The sequence below is a fragment of the Hyposmocoma kahamanoa genome, unplaced genomic scaffold (genome assembly GCF_003589595.1).
Source record: "Hyposmocoma kahamanoa isolate Upper Pololo Valley unplaced genomic scaffold, ASM358959v1 66, whole genome shotgun sequence".
In the NCBI taxonomy this organism is placed as follows: domain Eukaryota; kingdom Metazoa; phylum Arthropoda; class Insecta; order Lepidoptera; family Cosmopterigidae; genus Hyposmocoma; species Hyposmocoma kahamanoa.
The window spans coordinates 12,111,915-12,127,075 of NW_020653854.1; the positions used below are offsets into that span (position 1 = coordinate 12,111,915).

At 33.7% G+C, this 15,161-nt stretch overlaps 1 protein-coding gene across 1 annotated transcript in view; it reads right to left on the reverse strand.

The window, feature by feature from the left end:
* Positions 1-2,002: 2,002 nt before the first annotated feature.
* Positions 2,003-15,161, reverse strand: part of LOC113231893 (aminopeptidase N-like) — a 40,822-nt gene continuing 27,663 nt past the window's right edge. The window contains exons 13-26 of the mRNA XM_026466434.1: positions 9,404-10,014; positions 9,076-9,228; positions 8,678-8,962; positions 7,676-7,856; positions 7,004-7,275; positions 6,629-6,794; positions 6,324-6,507; positions 5,520-5,623; positions 5,256-5,432; positions 4,920-5,113; positions 4,491-4,667; positions 3,944-4,090; positions 3,791-3,869; positions 2,003-3,099 (exon numbers count right to left, since the gene is read on the reverse strand). Coding sequence (XP_026322219.1) covers positions 2,890-3,099; positions 3,791-3,869; positions 3,944-4,090; positions 4,491-4,667; positions 4,920-5,113; positions 5,256-5,432; positions 5,520-5,623; positions 6,324-6,507; positions 6,629-6,794; positions 7,004-7,275; positions 7,676-7,856; positions 8,678-8,962; positions 9,076-9,228; positions 9,404-10,014 — 2,940 coding nt within the window. The 3' untranslated portion in view covers positions 2,003-2,889. The remainder of the gene's footprint in view (positions 3,100-3,790; positions 3,870-3,943; positions 4,091-4,490; positions 4,668-4,919; positions 5,114-5,255; positions 5,433-5,519; positions 5,624-6,323; positions 6,508-6,628; positions 6,795-7,003; positions 7,276-7,675; positions 7,857-8,677; positions 8,963-9,075; positions 9,229-9,403; positions 10,015-15,161) is intronic.

A 15,161-nucleotide genomic window follows, 5' to 3' on the forward strand; every position in this document is an offset into this window, starting at 1 on the left:
TTATAAGCCTTTACCTAACCATTGTTTGATTGATATTGTAAAACCGGTACCCCTACCATGCCCATTAGTATCATAAAAGCATCGTCGCTGAAGTCCGGTTTCAACACATTTGCGTTGTACCAAGGGTACCTAGTTCATTAGTACCTTAAATATCTTAAGGCAGTACTTACTGTTTTTCATGTATGTTTCAGCCGCATAAACTGTTTTTGTGTAATTCTACCTTAAAATCATCATAGTGCAAAGAATAGTTCCTATTACATCTTTCGCCTTCGCTGGCTCCTACAGACGCAGAACGTTTTGTTGAGATAAGTATTTTGTAGCGTGGCAAATTCAGTAGTAACAATGGTCCAGTAGACGCTATGTTGCCTCGAGCACCGACACAAATTTATTTGATTGTGAGAGTAAGCAATGGAAGTGCTTACAGCAACAACATCAACCCATTCATACGTCCCACTGCTGGGCACGGGGCTCCACTCAAGCGAGGATTTAGATTACAGTCCGCCACGCTGGCCTAATGCGGGTTGGAGTTTTCACACGTTCTCCCAGGTCTGTGAATCTTCTTCAACGTACAGGTTTTATTACGATGTTTCACCGAAATGCGCATGGTGAATTTCAAATTAAATTTCGCACATCAATTCCGAAAACCGGAGGTGCGAAAACCAGAGGTGCAAGTGCAGTCGGTCAAACTATTAGACTACTACGGCTCATGGAAGTACTTATTTCTTCCAGGGAAGTAGTGAAATTAACTACTATGAATTTATTCGACGACAAAAGGTTTTGTGGGGTAATTTATAGAGCCAGTCGGATTTATAAATTCCTTCCCCATAAATTGCTATAATCATGTGAATTGCACATTGTCACAATAATGACATATATTTAAGTTATTAAATATCTTGCGAGTAAGTTTCTTCTTTATTCTTCTTTCTTCTTTTATTGTAATTGTAATTGGGACTCACTAAGGGCGCCTTCAAATTAGCGCTGCAGTGGCGTGCCACTTGTACAGGCAGTTACAATTCGTGAAGTAAACGTATACGTGGTTGCTGTGCCGCAGTCGCGCCACTGTAGAGATTCTATAATCGTATAAGTTGAAGGTGCCGTTACAGTTTAATTCTTTTATAGTTATGAAGTTGGCCCTTTTTCAACATGCATGTTTGTGATGGGATCTGAATTTATAATACGCTTGTACATACAAATACACGTGATCTAGTTCGTATTTGTGAAGTACAAGTTTAAAACAAAGATTTACGAGATATAAAATATTTTTACATAAATTACTTTTCTTTAATTGTTGTCTGTCCTGTACAAGTAACAGGTGTTAATACAAAATAGGTAGATATACATAAGTGGAAGTTTGTAGACGATATTGTAAATTTGTTGTGTAAAACACGACACAATGTTCAAATTAAGCGTCGTTAGCAGCGCTGCAGAGATGCGACTAGGGCGCGGCAGCCGCGTCACAGTGGAGCCACTGCATTACTTCCGTAAGCGTCAAGTAACGTTATAACATGTAAATTCGAACCGAAAATAAGAAATTTCCAGTCTCAGTGTATCATTGTTAGTTATGCTATTATTTTATTATAGTCTTGCATCCAATAGTATATTTAGTTAATTGTTGTTCATAAAAAAAGCTTTGGTTTTATTAAATATCTCTTTATTATAATTTAAAAGTAACATTAAAAATTTTATTTTATGTAATATGTACATACTGCATGCTTAAACGTTTTATTTAAATTAATATTGAGCTTAATTATAAATGTGCCTTAATTTAATAAATATTTTTTAAATATAACTACTTATTATTTCATGCAAAATCTGAATCAAGAGGACGCATTTGGTTCAGATCTAGCACGTTTTCGCATAACTTAAATTAATATTACCAAAAAATAATGAATGAAAATGCAGTGCAAAGTTTTACATAAAGCTATGTATAATAAAATACGAACGATAGAGTATTTTATATTAAATTAATAAAATATAATAATTACCTATTCTTCTTATAAATAAGTATCTAAAAAAACACTGTGCAATCAACAACATTTTCCAATTTACAGTCAAATCCTAGAAATATTATTTAGTTACTAATGATACTTAAAAATCGTACGACAGATATAAATAAGCAATAATCAAAACATTTTGTTACATAAATAACAAAATGTGATCAACCAATCTTATATGAGGAACATCAAATACTTTAAGCGCTACATAGGTGCGCTCGAATATCAGAATCCATAAAATTGAAACCTCAGACATTATCACTAAAGATAATGGGGAGTTTGCGACCACATTCCTCATTAAAATATATAGTAAAGTAATAACACTCAATAATATTAGGACCTATTCTACAATAGCGTACTCTAAAAAAGCTTAGTATTATTAGCGTATTAATGCAAATTAATGTGCATTTCAATAATTTTGTTCAATACTTCGAACCATCTTAACAGCCATTAAATTCTACTGCTGGTTATACAATTATAAAACTTTCTGTTAAACCTAGAGTAAAGATACTGGGTATAAACTTGTATGTAAAATAAACTGATTCGCTTCAATACGAAATTAATTTTAAGACAATGAGGACGATACTTTGGAAAAAACAACTTATTTCTTATAATTATTAATACAACCACATGGAATCAGCGCCTCACCATACCGGGGCTGACGCTCTCCTAACACGGAACGTCAGCTAAGGTTATGTTGAAGGGGCTGATTAGAATCAAGTAGGATCGAATTTCGGCCTTTGTATTAAAAATAATAAACAAATGAGTAATTTCACAAAAAATAATTGAATATCATGGTAGTAAAACCTCGTGATATTCATTAAACGTAAAATTAAAACTAATTTCTTCTTTGTGCATGGTCTTAAAAATCAAAATTCAAATGTAATTTAAAAGCTTATAAATTAAAAAGAGAAACTAAAACAGTGAAAAAGAGTAGGGTAAAAGAAACAATAGCCGTGTGAGCATCATTCTCTTGTATCCACGTAGAAACTTCCTCTAGGGATCGTTCCCTCCACTCTAGGTTCACCTGTGCATTTTCCAAAGCACTCTCTGCGATTCCCTCGGACTCGTGAAGGTCATTGCCTAACCTAATCCACATGCGCAACTGCAAGAACAAACATTTAAAATTAGCAAACTAAACCTCGTCTTGTAACCATACATTATGGGCCTTATTTGATAATCAAAGCTTGGCTCATTCGCCAAGCAGTTTTTTATAAATATTATGCAGGTTGAAAAGCACGTCAAGTTTGGCACTTAACATTCAAATTAAACTGTATACCGCTTGCAACAAGAATGGTCCAAAATATAAACTTGATTTGATCTTGATTGAACAATATAAAGAAATGAAAATAAATAAATGTGTTTACTGTACCCCGTACCCCGTATTTAAATAGAGGCGGTAAAATAAATTAGAGTGCTTTGGTATTGCTTTTTCGTCTTTTTTGTATTTTCTTCGGGAAAATGTGTCATAGTGAGAAGAGTGATAACGAAAATACAGTAAATTGTACTCCGCCTAATTTAAAAGACGAGCGAATATTAGCCAAATATCAAATATTACTTTTAATATTAATTAATATTTTTTTACTTTTTTATGTTAAACATCTTCATCTCTTTAGTCTTTTATTATTTCCTCACATTCTTTCAGAAAGACACTACCTATATATGTCTCGGCGGGAACGGGGATTTCTTGACCTAGAGCGGGGAATACAAAGCCTCGCTGACGCTTGGCCTTGCAACTCATGCTTATCGAGAAATCTCATATTTCCCGGATTCTATAATAATGTACTATTACTTACATTATACTCTAAATCACCATTTAGAATGTTGTCACCCAAAATATATAATAGCTCTTCTAATTTTTGTGGTCCACCGTACCTATAAAATGAATTCATCATCAATAATGACAATAAGTAAACCCATTTCATACACGAAACCAACAATTTACTTACATATCTCTGATATCATTAGTATTGGACTGCATAAAGTCCAGGACGCGAAACACGTTATCTAAGCCGCTTCTGATTATGGCAGCAAGGACTATTGACCGCTCTTCGATGCCAAAAGGACTGTCTTCTGATATTGTGTCCATCATTAACCTAAAGATAATTGATAAACAGGTAAATATTATAGACAAAATGTTTAGGTACTGTCAAGTATAGACAAAATAAAGTTTCTTTGTGATGGTCAAGTGACACACGAACAAGTCGTGCGCTTGTTGGTGACCCCCACGTTATTTTACAGAGCCTTCACACTCAAAGACTTGAGGGACAAGGCCACTGCGTCCGTCACTTTGAGACATACAGTTGAAAAGTCCCATGCATCACCAGCATCCATACCCTTCAAAACAGTAATGCTCATATTACTACTTGGCGGTAGAAATAGGTATACTCCTGGAAGAACTTTATCACAAAGAGCTCTACTACTACTAAACTGAGTAGTTTGTTAGTAATTACCATGTTAGGTGATTTAAATTAAAGTATTTTACTGAAAACTTACTGATTAATAAATTCCTCGTCATTTGAACAAGCCAGTGACTCCAATACAACAAGGCGGTCATAGAGACTGATGTCAGTCTCCAAATAAACGTAAAGTAAATCTGTGGCCTCGGCTCCAGTTTCTCGTACCATAGTGCAGAAAACTGCTGGTTGGATATCGACAGGGACTCTAGGATTCCTGAATCAATCGATTCATCATGAAGGATTTTCAATATTTGCAAGAATTGTGTATTTCTTTCAAAATATAAATACAACAGCTTCACTTCCATAAAAATGCGAAAACAAAATTTTAGACCTTAATAATAATTTTTAGTTATTTTGCATGAAAAAAACTATATTAATTACTAATTTTGTCTAAAAATAAATAAAGGAATTATTTTAACTTTTTAACACTCTTTAAAAAAATTTTTAGTGCTATACACTAACTTACACTGCAGGTTCTTCGCTGTTTGTATCATAAAACCAGTCAATCGCAGCAGCTATGCAAGGATCGTAGTTAGAACGACAAGCGTGATCCATAACAATACCGCGAGTCAATGATGTCATAGCTGGCTCATTGTCTGACAAATCTGGGCTAAACGATACCTTGTTCTCGAAAGTTTCGACTGTCCTTTGAACCATACGCTAAAAAATATAACAATATTGATTAAATAAATAATATCGAAATCATTAAATATTTTATATTATAGCTAAAAAATATAAATAACATCAGAACAACTACATATACCAATTCAATCCAAACGATGCAAATCAACTTTAGACTTACCACATAAATATCGGATTCATCGGCGCTAAACAGCATTTTTTTTAGAAAATCCATATTCCTGACAAAGGCTTTCCACGGTCCATACTCCGTCTCGTGCGCCCAAGTTAGTGTTAATCTTAAAGCAACATCGTAGTCTAGTGTACCAGCCCTCGCTAAGTTAAGAGCGTCGTCTATCAACTGAAAGACATATAAGAAACTTAATATATTAAAGAAAGAGTGTGAAGACTTCAACGGAAGTGGTCTATCAAGTATCTTAAAACTCACTGAAGCACGATTTAAGGGATGAATTTCTTGCCTCCTTTCAGGGTCGTCTAAAGCTGATATTATTCTGTCCCAATGTTCCACGTCATAGTTTACGCGATAATAACCTGGAAAGTTATATCTTATAAACCTTTGCTTATGTCCATATATACTAACATGGAAATATATGTATACACAAACGTAATACCATACAATTTGTTTTTCATTCCGTATGTTATTACGGAATGAAAGTAGCAATGAAATGAACTGTACTTACATACTCATCATTACTCCTGTTTTCCACTGCAGCAGGCAGAGATCATGGAGCTCCACCTGCTACGCACCTGACATACCTCCTTCGACTCCTCCACTTTCATCAGTCTCTTCATACATGCCCGTTTATTCTTAGTACTTTCAACTCCGCTTTTTTTAAGGACATTCCCAATCTAATCGACTTATGTGTGGCAAGCTCTTGTTCTCCCTACGTCTTCATCCACATTCGCTCTTTACATTTCTGCCGTCAATCTATCAACATTCATACTTTCTACGTAACCAAACCATAGAAGCACCTCCCTCTTTACCCTGGTCACCAAAGGTAATCATCTTTCATATCAGAACACTCTCTTATTTAATTTTTTTTTTTTAAGTTACAATAATTTATTTAAAAATTTAATTTAAGTTACAAAGATTTATATTTAATACATCGAGTAATATGGTGGGGAATATTACACAATTTCCCATTGAAAGTGATGAACGCTGTACGATGTACGGTGATATTTATTTACGTTTTAACTACTTTTAGTTGTGTATTAAGATTTTTAAAATAACCTTGTCCCTGAAGATTAAAAATAATGTAATCGTCATCTTCCAAAGTAAATGGTAGAGGCATTAGATCTGTACTCTCCATCATCATAGTGGGATGCATATCACCGTAGTTCTGATCTCGATTCGTAGTGAAAGTGACTGGAATTTTGTATCGCACATCCCCGCCGCCGGCCAAACTAAAATGCCCCTTAAATACAAAGGATTGAAATTGATAAAATCTTGCAATTTATATTTATGTGAAAAAAGCTAATACATTTATTTATATTTAGAAAATGACTTACTTTTCTTTTTAATGCGTTGATACATACCTGTGTAAGTAAAACCGCGTTAGCTGATGTCCAAGCGACGTGAAGGACGGGGTAACCCGTATTCCTAACCCAAGGCTGAACAAAGTCCCAAATGTCAATATTGTCGTCCTCAATTGTATCATCCACGAAAGTAAAGAAGTCGAACATAGAGATTGGTGTCACAAACCTGTAGCAATCATTTTGATAGAATTAATTATTGGAGAAATAATACTTGCTGGAATAAGCATTTATTACGGAGTACATGGACTATCCTGATATCAGTAAAACTTAAAAAAAATGTATTTCTTCGTCTTCGTATTGGATTATACATCAGGCACGTCCATAAACATTTAACTTTTATCAAATATATCGGAAAGATCAAATCATGTTGTTTACCTTCGATTTAACAATGCTTGCCCGGCTTTTAAAATGAAATCATCTTCACCACTGAGTACGAATCTTAGCATCCTCAAGATGGCAGGTGCTTTAATTTTCAGGAGACCTAAAATATGACGGCGGATATCTACTTCATCAAACATGTCGTCTTCTGGAGATATGACGACAGCACTGCTATAGGAGTCAAGCAATAAAGCCTCTTGAATCACATCAGTTGTGAATATTGTGTTCATATCTAATAGACTGATATCTTCATCATCTGATGATTGGAACTGTAATATCGTTGTTATAATATTTACTGTTTGTGACATTTAAGTTTAATTTAATTCAGATCGTAATTGAAAGTGCTATACTATAGCCATGTCAAGCCACCAATAGCAATACAATCACAAAGCGTGTAATAAATTTTTATAACGATGTCACGGTTGTTTTCTTCTTTTGGTAGCCTTATTTTAAGTGTAAACGGAAAGTTACATAAAATTAGAGATAAGTACGTGTAGGTAAGGTAACTATAATTTTTTTGCGTTACATTGATCCCACTCGGATAACGTAGAGCTTACATAGGTAATTTTTCCATGGCTAGATACCGATCTTACAATTGTTTCTACGTTGTTTATTTATAAAATGCTCCTAACAGTTGAAATACCATAGATTTATATAAGATTCACTTACATCTGTTACGACCTCTAGTGCTGCATATGAAGCTAGACCAGATATCACCCACTGATCTTTCCAGTCTTCAGGATACACCAGATAACCAAACCATTGCCTTGCCATAGCTTCGGCAATTTTCACCAATGCAGTCTTTTGTTGCATCATTGAGTGAGTGTTCGTCATAAAAATGTATGGCTCCCTTAGAAGAAAGATTGCGTAACAAATTGTAAGCCATAAATAGTTAATTATCACTAATTACTACACTAACTAACTTATGTAGTGTGAGCTATGCCAAACTCACAGTCTTTCACACCTCAGTGTGAAAGACTGTGAGTTTGGCATAGCTAACATGTATAACAGTGAGCTGTTATATATGTAAATCATATTTGCAATTTCAGACTTAGAATATCCAATGTTAGTCACTAAGTATTGTTATGGCATTCAAATATTACATTGGCGGGCAGCGCACTATGTTAGATAGAAAACGGACTTATATGGATGAAAGTAAAATAAGCATGCATATGGAGACAGTGCTGTTAAAAATTGCAAAAGATTACTTTTAATTTGTCGCGTTGTGAACTATGACGGACTATCCGAACGGTGACGCTGCATTGAACAACATATAAATTAAAACTACCCTCCCATAGTGCGTTGAAACAGCGCGCGGCGACATATTTTTTCTGACTTAAATTCATATATTTTATATATCTTGTCCTACATAAAATATATAAACCTGAGATAAGATGCTTTATTCTTTATTGACGTAGTTTTCTTATAAACCTATTTTAGAGCTACTGAGAAACCACTCAACATTATTAAAGATGAAGAAAATAAATACGACCTTATATAATTAATCGTTGTAACCTCAGAAAAAATTAATTACTAAAAACATTTTACTTAAACTGGGTGTCTAAAAAAACTTAAAAAAACATATTGTGAATCTCAACAACATTACATTGTTAATGTGTTTGGATTTATTATGTCTAGTAGCTAGGTACCAATTGTTACAATACAACTTACCATATGCAGACAGTAGATAAGGCATTCCATTCCACGTTAGTATCAGGTAGAGCAAAGATATGCATTCTTCCGTCTTGATTTTCATCAATGTTGAAGTATGCTTTATCCAACTTTTCGTTGAAGGCAGCCATAAAGGCGTTAATAGCTACGCTGGCTAAGTTGTGTTGATTTAAATTAGAACGACCGTAGAGCACTACATTTGTTGTTGGCATGCCGACACTAACGAAATTATGTGCAACCATGCCCCAAAGATTTGGTGGTACGTTAAGGGCGCGGAATTGGTTCCTGCAAGTTTATATTAGTTTATATTTCTAAGGAGTTTATGTATCTTTAGCAAATTAATTATTAACGCATATACGTGTAATAATTCAAAAAGTTTGCTAATTAAAAGAACTTACGAATCATCATCTTCCTTTCTAGAGTTGGAGACAATTTCGTCAAAAGGGACGTCTTCGAAGGTAAAACTGATGGAAGTGGCAGCTGTCAACTCATCCACGCAGGGAAGCACGCGTCGGGCGTTCGTCGGGAAAAGGTTAATTATTATATACTGACTGGAAAGATGGCAAAGATTAAATCATTCATTTATATTCACGTTCATTATTTAAGCAAACTTACCAAGATAATAACAAAAAACATTTTAAAATTTCACTCGCGTTTACTAGTTTGTATACTATTATAAAAGCAAATGATTTTTTCTGACCCCTGATGTGTAAATTAGGTACTTACTAGTCATTAAAACTTCCTTGGAATATTCCGTTTCCAAAGTTGCTTATTTCTCCAGAGTATTCAATAACAACGACTCGATGTCTACCTCCACCATCTAGGAATATTTCTAATGTTCCATCTTCAGGATTGAAATCCGTCGGTAGTGCTTCCTCCGGCGTGCTTAGTCCAGTACGCACCTCGTGTACATCAAGCGCTTCTAGGTGAAATATAAGAGGGTCCTCTGTAGAATCAAATAGTACGTCGATCACTGCTTCGCCGTTAAACGTGTCACCGTCAAATGCAATTTTAACCGAGTAATTTTGTATTATCTGCCCTGGCCTGATGTTTCTTCTAAGACTGCGGGTGCTATTAATTAAAGCTATATTCGCATCTTCAGTATAAACAGCCTCGTTACTTGACCTAGCATTTACCACTACATCGGATTTGAATGTTCTAATTTCAGAATCACTTATCACTTCTGGTCCATCTAACTGCAGTGTTTTTGACTTCGGTAAACTAGTATCGGTCAAATGTAATGCAGACAGACTTTTCTCAATCGACAAGGATTTTGTAAGCACATTTAAAATAAGCACAGATAATAAGAAGAAAAAACTCCATTTTATTCTATTCCGGACCATTTTTTTCGATTATAAATGGCCGGTTACACTAAATATTGAGTTCCTATCGATCCCATGCGATCGTAACCCGACAACGTTCTATTATAAATGGGCTGAGTAGCCAGAATCACACGACAGATTCTACATGCTGATAATGTCACTTTATAGATAGGAAAACAAATTGCTAAACCGAATTTTTATCGTACTAAGATTAAGATATACTTAGAATACGATCTACTACGACGCTCATCAAAACTCACCATAATTTCTTTTATAAATATTAAACAGAATTGATCACACACAACACACTAATAAATAAGATAAATTAAGATAAGATAAATATATTTTCATTATAACTTAATCTAATATAATACAAGTAAACTAATGTAAATGAAGTAAAATAATATTAAAAAAATAACCTTACTTATACATTCTTCACAGTAAAACTGTACAATTTGATCATAGAATCTAAATAGTGCAGTAAATGACACACAGCCTATCTACCTAGCCTGCCTAACGCACAGTCATTTCTTAACATCATAATTATATTTTCAATGTCAATTTTGTCAATGTTGATTACGGTAAACGAATGCAACTGTGAGGCGTGTGGTGAGGTCCTAGTTACTGTTGAAAGTGGGACATTAATTTCTGGCTTTTCAGTTAGAACTTTTCCTACAAGACGACGATTTGCAGTTGAGTAAAACTAATATTCGTAATATTTTAGATGACTTTCCATAATATTTTTTTATCGTGACCGTGTATTAGTTATTTATGCCTATATTTAATTTTAATAGATTGTTACAGAAATTTCAGCATATATCGTCACTCTTAAATTCAATTGTCGTAAGGGACAAAGTGCAGGTTTACAGTATGAGCAAAAAACAAAAAAAAAATATTTAAAAAATGATGTAACTTTTCAATTTTTAAAGCTATGAGGTAGATGTCTTAGACTAAACTGTTTGAAATACAGTCCGCTTTTATGAAATAATGCTTGAAACTGTCTAAATTTAATAATTATGGAGATAATAACGTATAACGACTGTTTCGAAATATTTACGTCCTGTTTTAAAATCCAAATTTGGTTTTAAAAGTCACCTGAAAAAATTTGGAAATAGCGCTTTCACCCTTTCTACAAAACACCGACGAAATGATACGTACTTTTGCTACAAATAGTTCTAAAAGACATTATTTTTGTTAATAATAAGATGGTTTTAAAACCAAAATTTAATTTTAAAACTGGACAGGACAGGATTTCAATTTGAAATCTTAAACTTAATTAATTAATTAACTAACAACACTTAACTATTTAAGTTTAAGATTCAATTTAAAACAGGATTGTAAAGTTGAGGCAAATCAAATATTCTTTTGCTTGATATCTGTAATTCACATAAATAAGTTAGATTGCTGCTGTCTACCTCTTTTGCCCTTTCCTCTTCCTTTTTCTTTCCTAACCAACATAGTAAATAACAACGACGTATGTGTTTGCGCTTCGTTATAGTATATTTTATTTAAATTTTATTCAAATTGTTATTTTTTTAAATAACTACACGAATGTCTTTCATCTTTATTTCCTTTTGTGAACTTGTTGTGGAAGTATCTGCAGTAATAGTTTTCCAGTTAATGAAATCAGAGTATTCAATGACATTGCTGTTTTACGGTTTTGGGTTCTTTCGTGCATACTCTATATACGTCGGCCATTGATAAGCACACCATACTATCACTTTTTAGCTCAATCTCGATTACGGCATGGACTGAACGGGCATGTAAGTGTGCCCTGGTAAAGGGTAGTTAATCTATACAACGTCAATATTTTGGGAAATATGCAAAAAGTGGTTAATTGCAGCCAAAACAACTTTATTTTTATTCTGGCCACAGCAAAATCGCACTAATGCAGCACATTTTTATAGCTCTCACTAGCTTACAGTGTAAATAAGAAACTTTTGGGTGATGTCCAATGCTTTCAGTAGAAACTGTTGACATATCTCCATAAATGATCTTCCCCATCATTCAAGTAATATTCCTAGGTTATCTGGTTCTGCTTATGTCTTGTTTCGTTTTTCGCCTTTTTATTGAAACTGCTTTAACACAGCGTGCTAACCAGTCGCGTTGACGTTGAGGATCTAGAGTCCAATAAAAAGCTAACAAATGTTTTCTTCTCTCCTCTAGTGTTTTGTAACAACCCCTTCCACATTTACTTACCACACAAGGTTTTGCCTTTAAGCTCTTTTTTCCTCCTCCCCTTTCCCTGATTTTATTGTATATGCATTCCTTCGTTTCTAGACTGTTTTTTAGGCTTCCTTACACGTCTCTTTGACATCATAGTTTCTTTCGTAGGTTTTTCTTTTTTGTTTATTTTCTTTTTTTTAATTATTCTTACATGTTTCTTCAACACTTGAACTTTCAGACTCTTTAGCCGTCCAATTATCATAATTTCCGTCAGAAAAAAATTCTAAATCTTCATCAAATACAAAATCAATACATGATTTTCCAAAATTATTTTCTTGAAGTCTCTTTTTTTCTTTTTTAGATCATAGGCCGAAAATGAGCGTCTTCATTATCTAACACATGATAATTTGACAATATCACGCTGCAAAGTTGTGGATCTGCAATATCGTTTGCAGGCGTAATATTAAATAACAAAGGACTCAGGGCATCGGCTACTGGTTCCAATATACAAGGAGTTGTCAGAGAAGTTGCAGATACATCAAGTGTCGGAGATATAAAATCACTGGTTATCTCTTAGACATTATTTACAGGAAATGGTATCACACTGCAGGGTAGTAGAGCTGCAACATCGTCTGTAAACGTAACATCCAGTAAAGAAGGATTAAAGGCACCTATTACTAAAGGGACCGCTGATTTGAAGTAATATTTCAATTCACCTACTGATTGGTCACAGTATCTGCAAATACATCAGACATCGAGTGTTATAAGTAAATCATTACAAATAAAACTAGACGAAAGTTGAAAGCGACGATAAAACGTTGTTTTTTTTTTAAATTGCAGACAATTTAAATGGTTGGTAACTAGGAATAAGAATCTATTTTACTCACCTGTATAACATGTACACACAAACACACTATACAAATATTATTTTTCATTTAACGCGTGCATGACAATTTCAGGGACAAGAAATAACAGGTCGAAAGAAAGTCGAAACTGGTAACCTGGTAACCAATAGGTACTGGAGGCTTATTGGAAATGTAACCACAACTACGATTTCTAATAATGTGAATTGAATCTATTTTATTGTTTACGTCATAATCGTTTCATTACCATAATATCATTATTATTACTCTACTCACCTTAAATATATACTTAGCCTTTCTCGTCCGTTATATGAATTGAATCGTTTTTTTTAATATATTTTCTCATGTTAAGTGATCATTACGCATATCGCTAGTAAGAAAAGAGTAGATAATCTACAAAACAGAGATGTGATGTTTTCACAGAAATTTTTAAATATTTAGTTACATTTTATTAATGAACGCATCGATTTTAAAAATCAATGAATTGAAATAAAAAGGTTGGCCAACAATGTAGGTAAGTAAAATAATAGAATAATTTGTAAGTCAATGAGAATAATAGAATTTATTGTAGTTATTGTTGAAAATCCTTGTACTTAATTTAAAAATTCAAATTCTATTTTCAATTTTAATTTGACGTAATCACTTTTTTTTGCATTTCAATATAAGATGCACTTGGTGATTTACACGTGAGATGTAACGAATCAATTACTCTACTCTTTGTAAAGAACAAAATAAACGATTTTATGTAGCGTAACGGACAAATAGTAAATTTAGTGAGAAGTAAAGTCCAAAATAGCTTTGTTTAAAATAGTGTAAGGGACAGGAAGGTAGCATCAAAGAAGTTACCCCAAATTTTCTTGTTTAGATTGGCATTTAAGGCAAAACTTTACAGAAATTTTGAAATAATAATAATAATAACGCACACACTCAACATAGCCCCGCACTAGGGAAACCCTGTGTCGCGGGTGCCATGGACACACACATAGACAACCACAAGTTACACCCAAACTCACGAGAGAAATAAATGTAGGCCATACATATATTTTACATTATACAAATTTATAAAAGACATCAAACGAACTTTTATTATGGTAAATTAACTCCATCATGAGTAAAGAGATTATCGTATCCATTATTTAGAACAAAATTTGTAGATAAATTCATTCAAATATTTCTCCCGGCCCGGGAATCGAACCCGGGGTCCTCTGCGTGGCAGTCCGGTATGGTAACCGTTCGGCCACGGAGACAGTAGTAGGTAGTAGTTAGTTAGTTAGTTAAATAGGCGTCTTATGATGCAAAATGTTGCATTTTACATTGCATATATTCAGGGATGTAAGGGATTTATTTGAAGAGCCATCGAAATTCTAAATATACAGAAAGATAGAGGAGAAAGGAAGGAAGGAAGGAAAAGGAAATAATGGTGCAATAAAAAAATGCTTGGATGTCCCGTACGACAATGCAATTTAAGAGCGCATAATAAGTAGTTTTAAATAATGGATTACCGGGAAACTTAACAATTTTTTTATTAAGTTTATCACTATTTTTAATGCAGAGCAATCCAAATTACAAAATAATTATAGTATCGCTATAAAATTGCTCTTTGGATGGCCCCAGTATTGGAGACATCAAAGCTTGCAAGGTCACGAGACACGTTACCTCCTTACTTAGCTCTGTATAAGAATCGATAGATTGGGTTCTATTGAAATTATTTTGTAGGCTTAATATAATAGTATTGTATAGTGACCAGATAGAATGGTTTTAATAAAGTTTACGGTAAGGATGGCTTGGCTAATAAGGTCTAAGCATTTAAGATCCCACATCAGATCAAGATGGGTCGGCAGGTAACCATTTTGCTATTTTTGCTATCTTTATAGTCGATCTTAATGTCAATATTTAGGTCTCCAAGAATAAATAAGTTTCGAAAAGATGAAAGTGATTTCATAACGTCACTTAGGGAAAGTAAAAAAATTGTGACATTTCTGTATGGTAAACGAAAAATTGCTAAAATGGCAATCCCAATGCTAGAAATCAAACTGTTAGCATCATGTTAGCATTCACTATTTTAGGTTCCTCTATGTTGGAACCTCTGTGGTTGTTCTGGCCATCAGATTATGTTTTTGTGTTATGACTTAA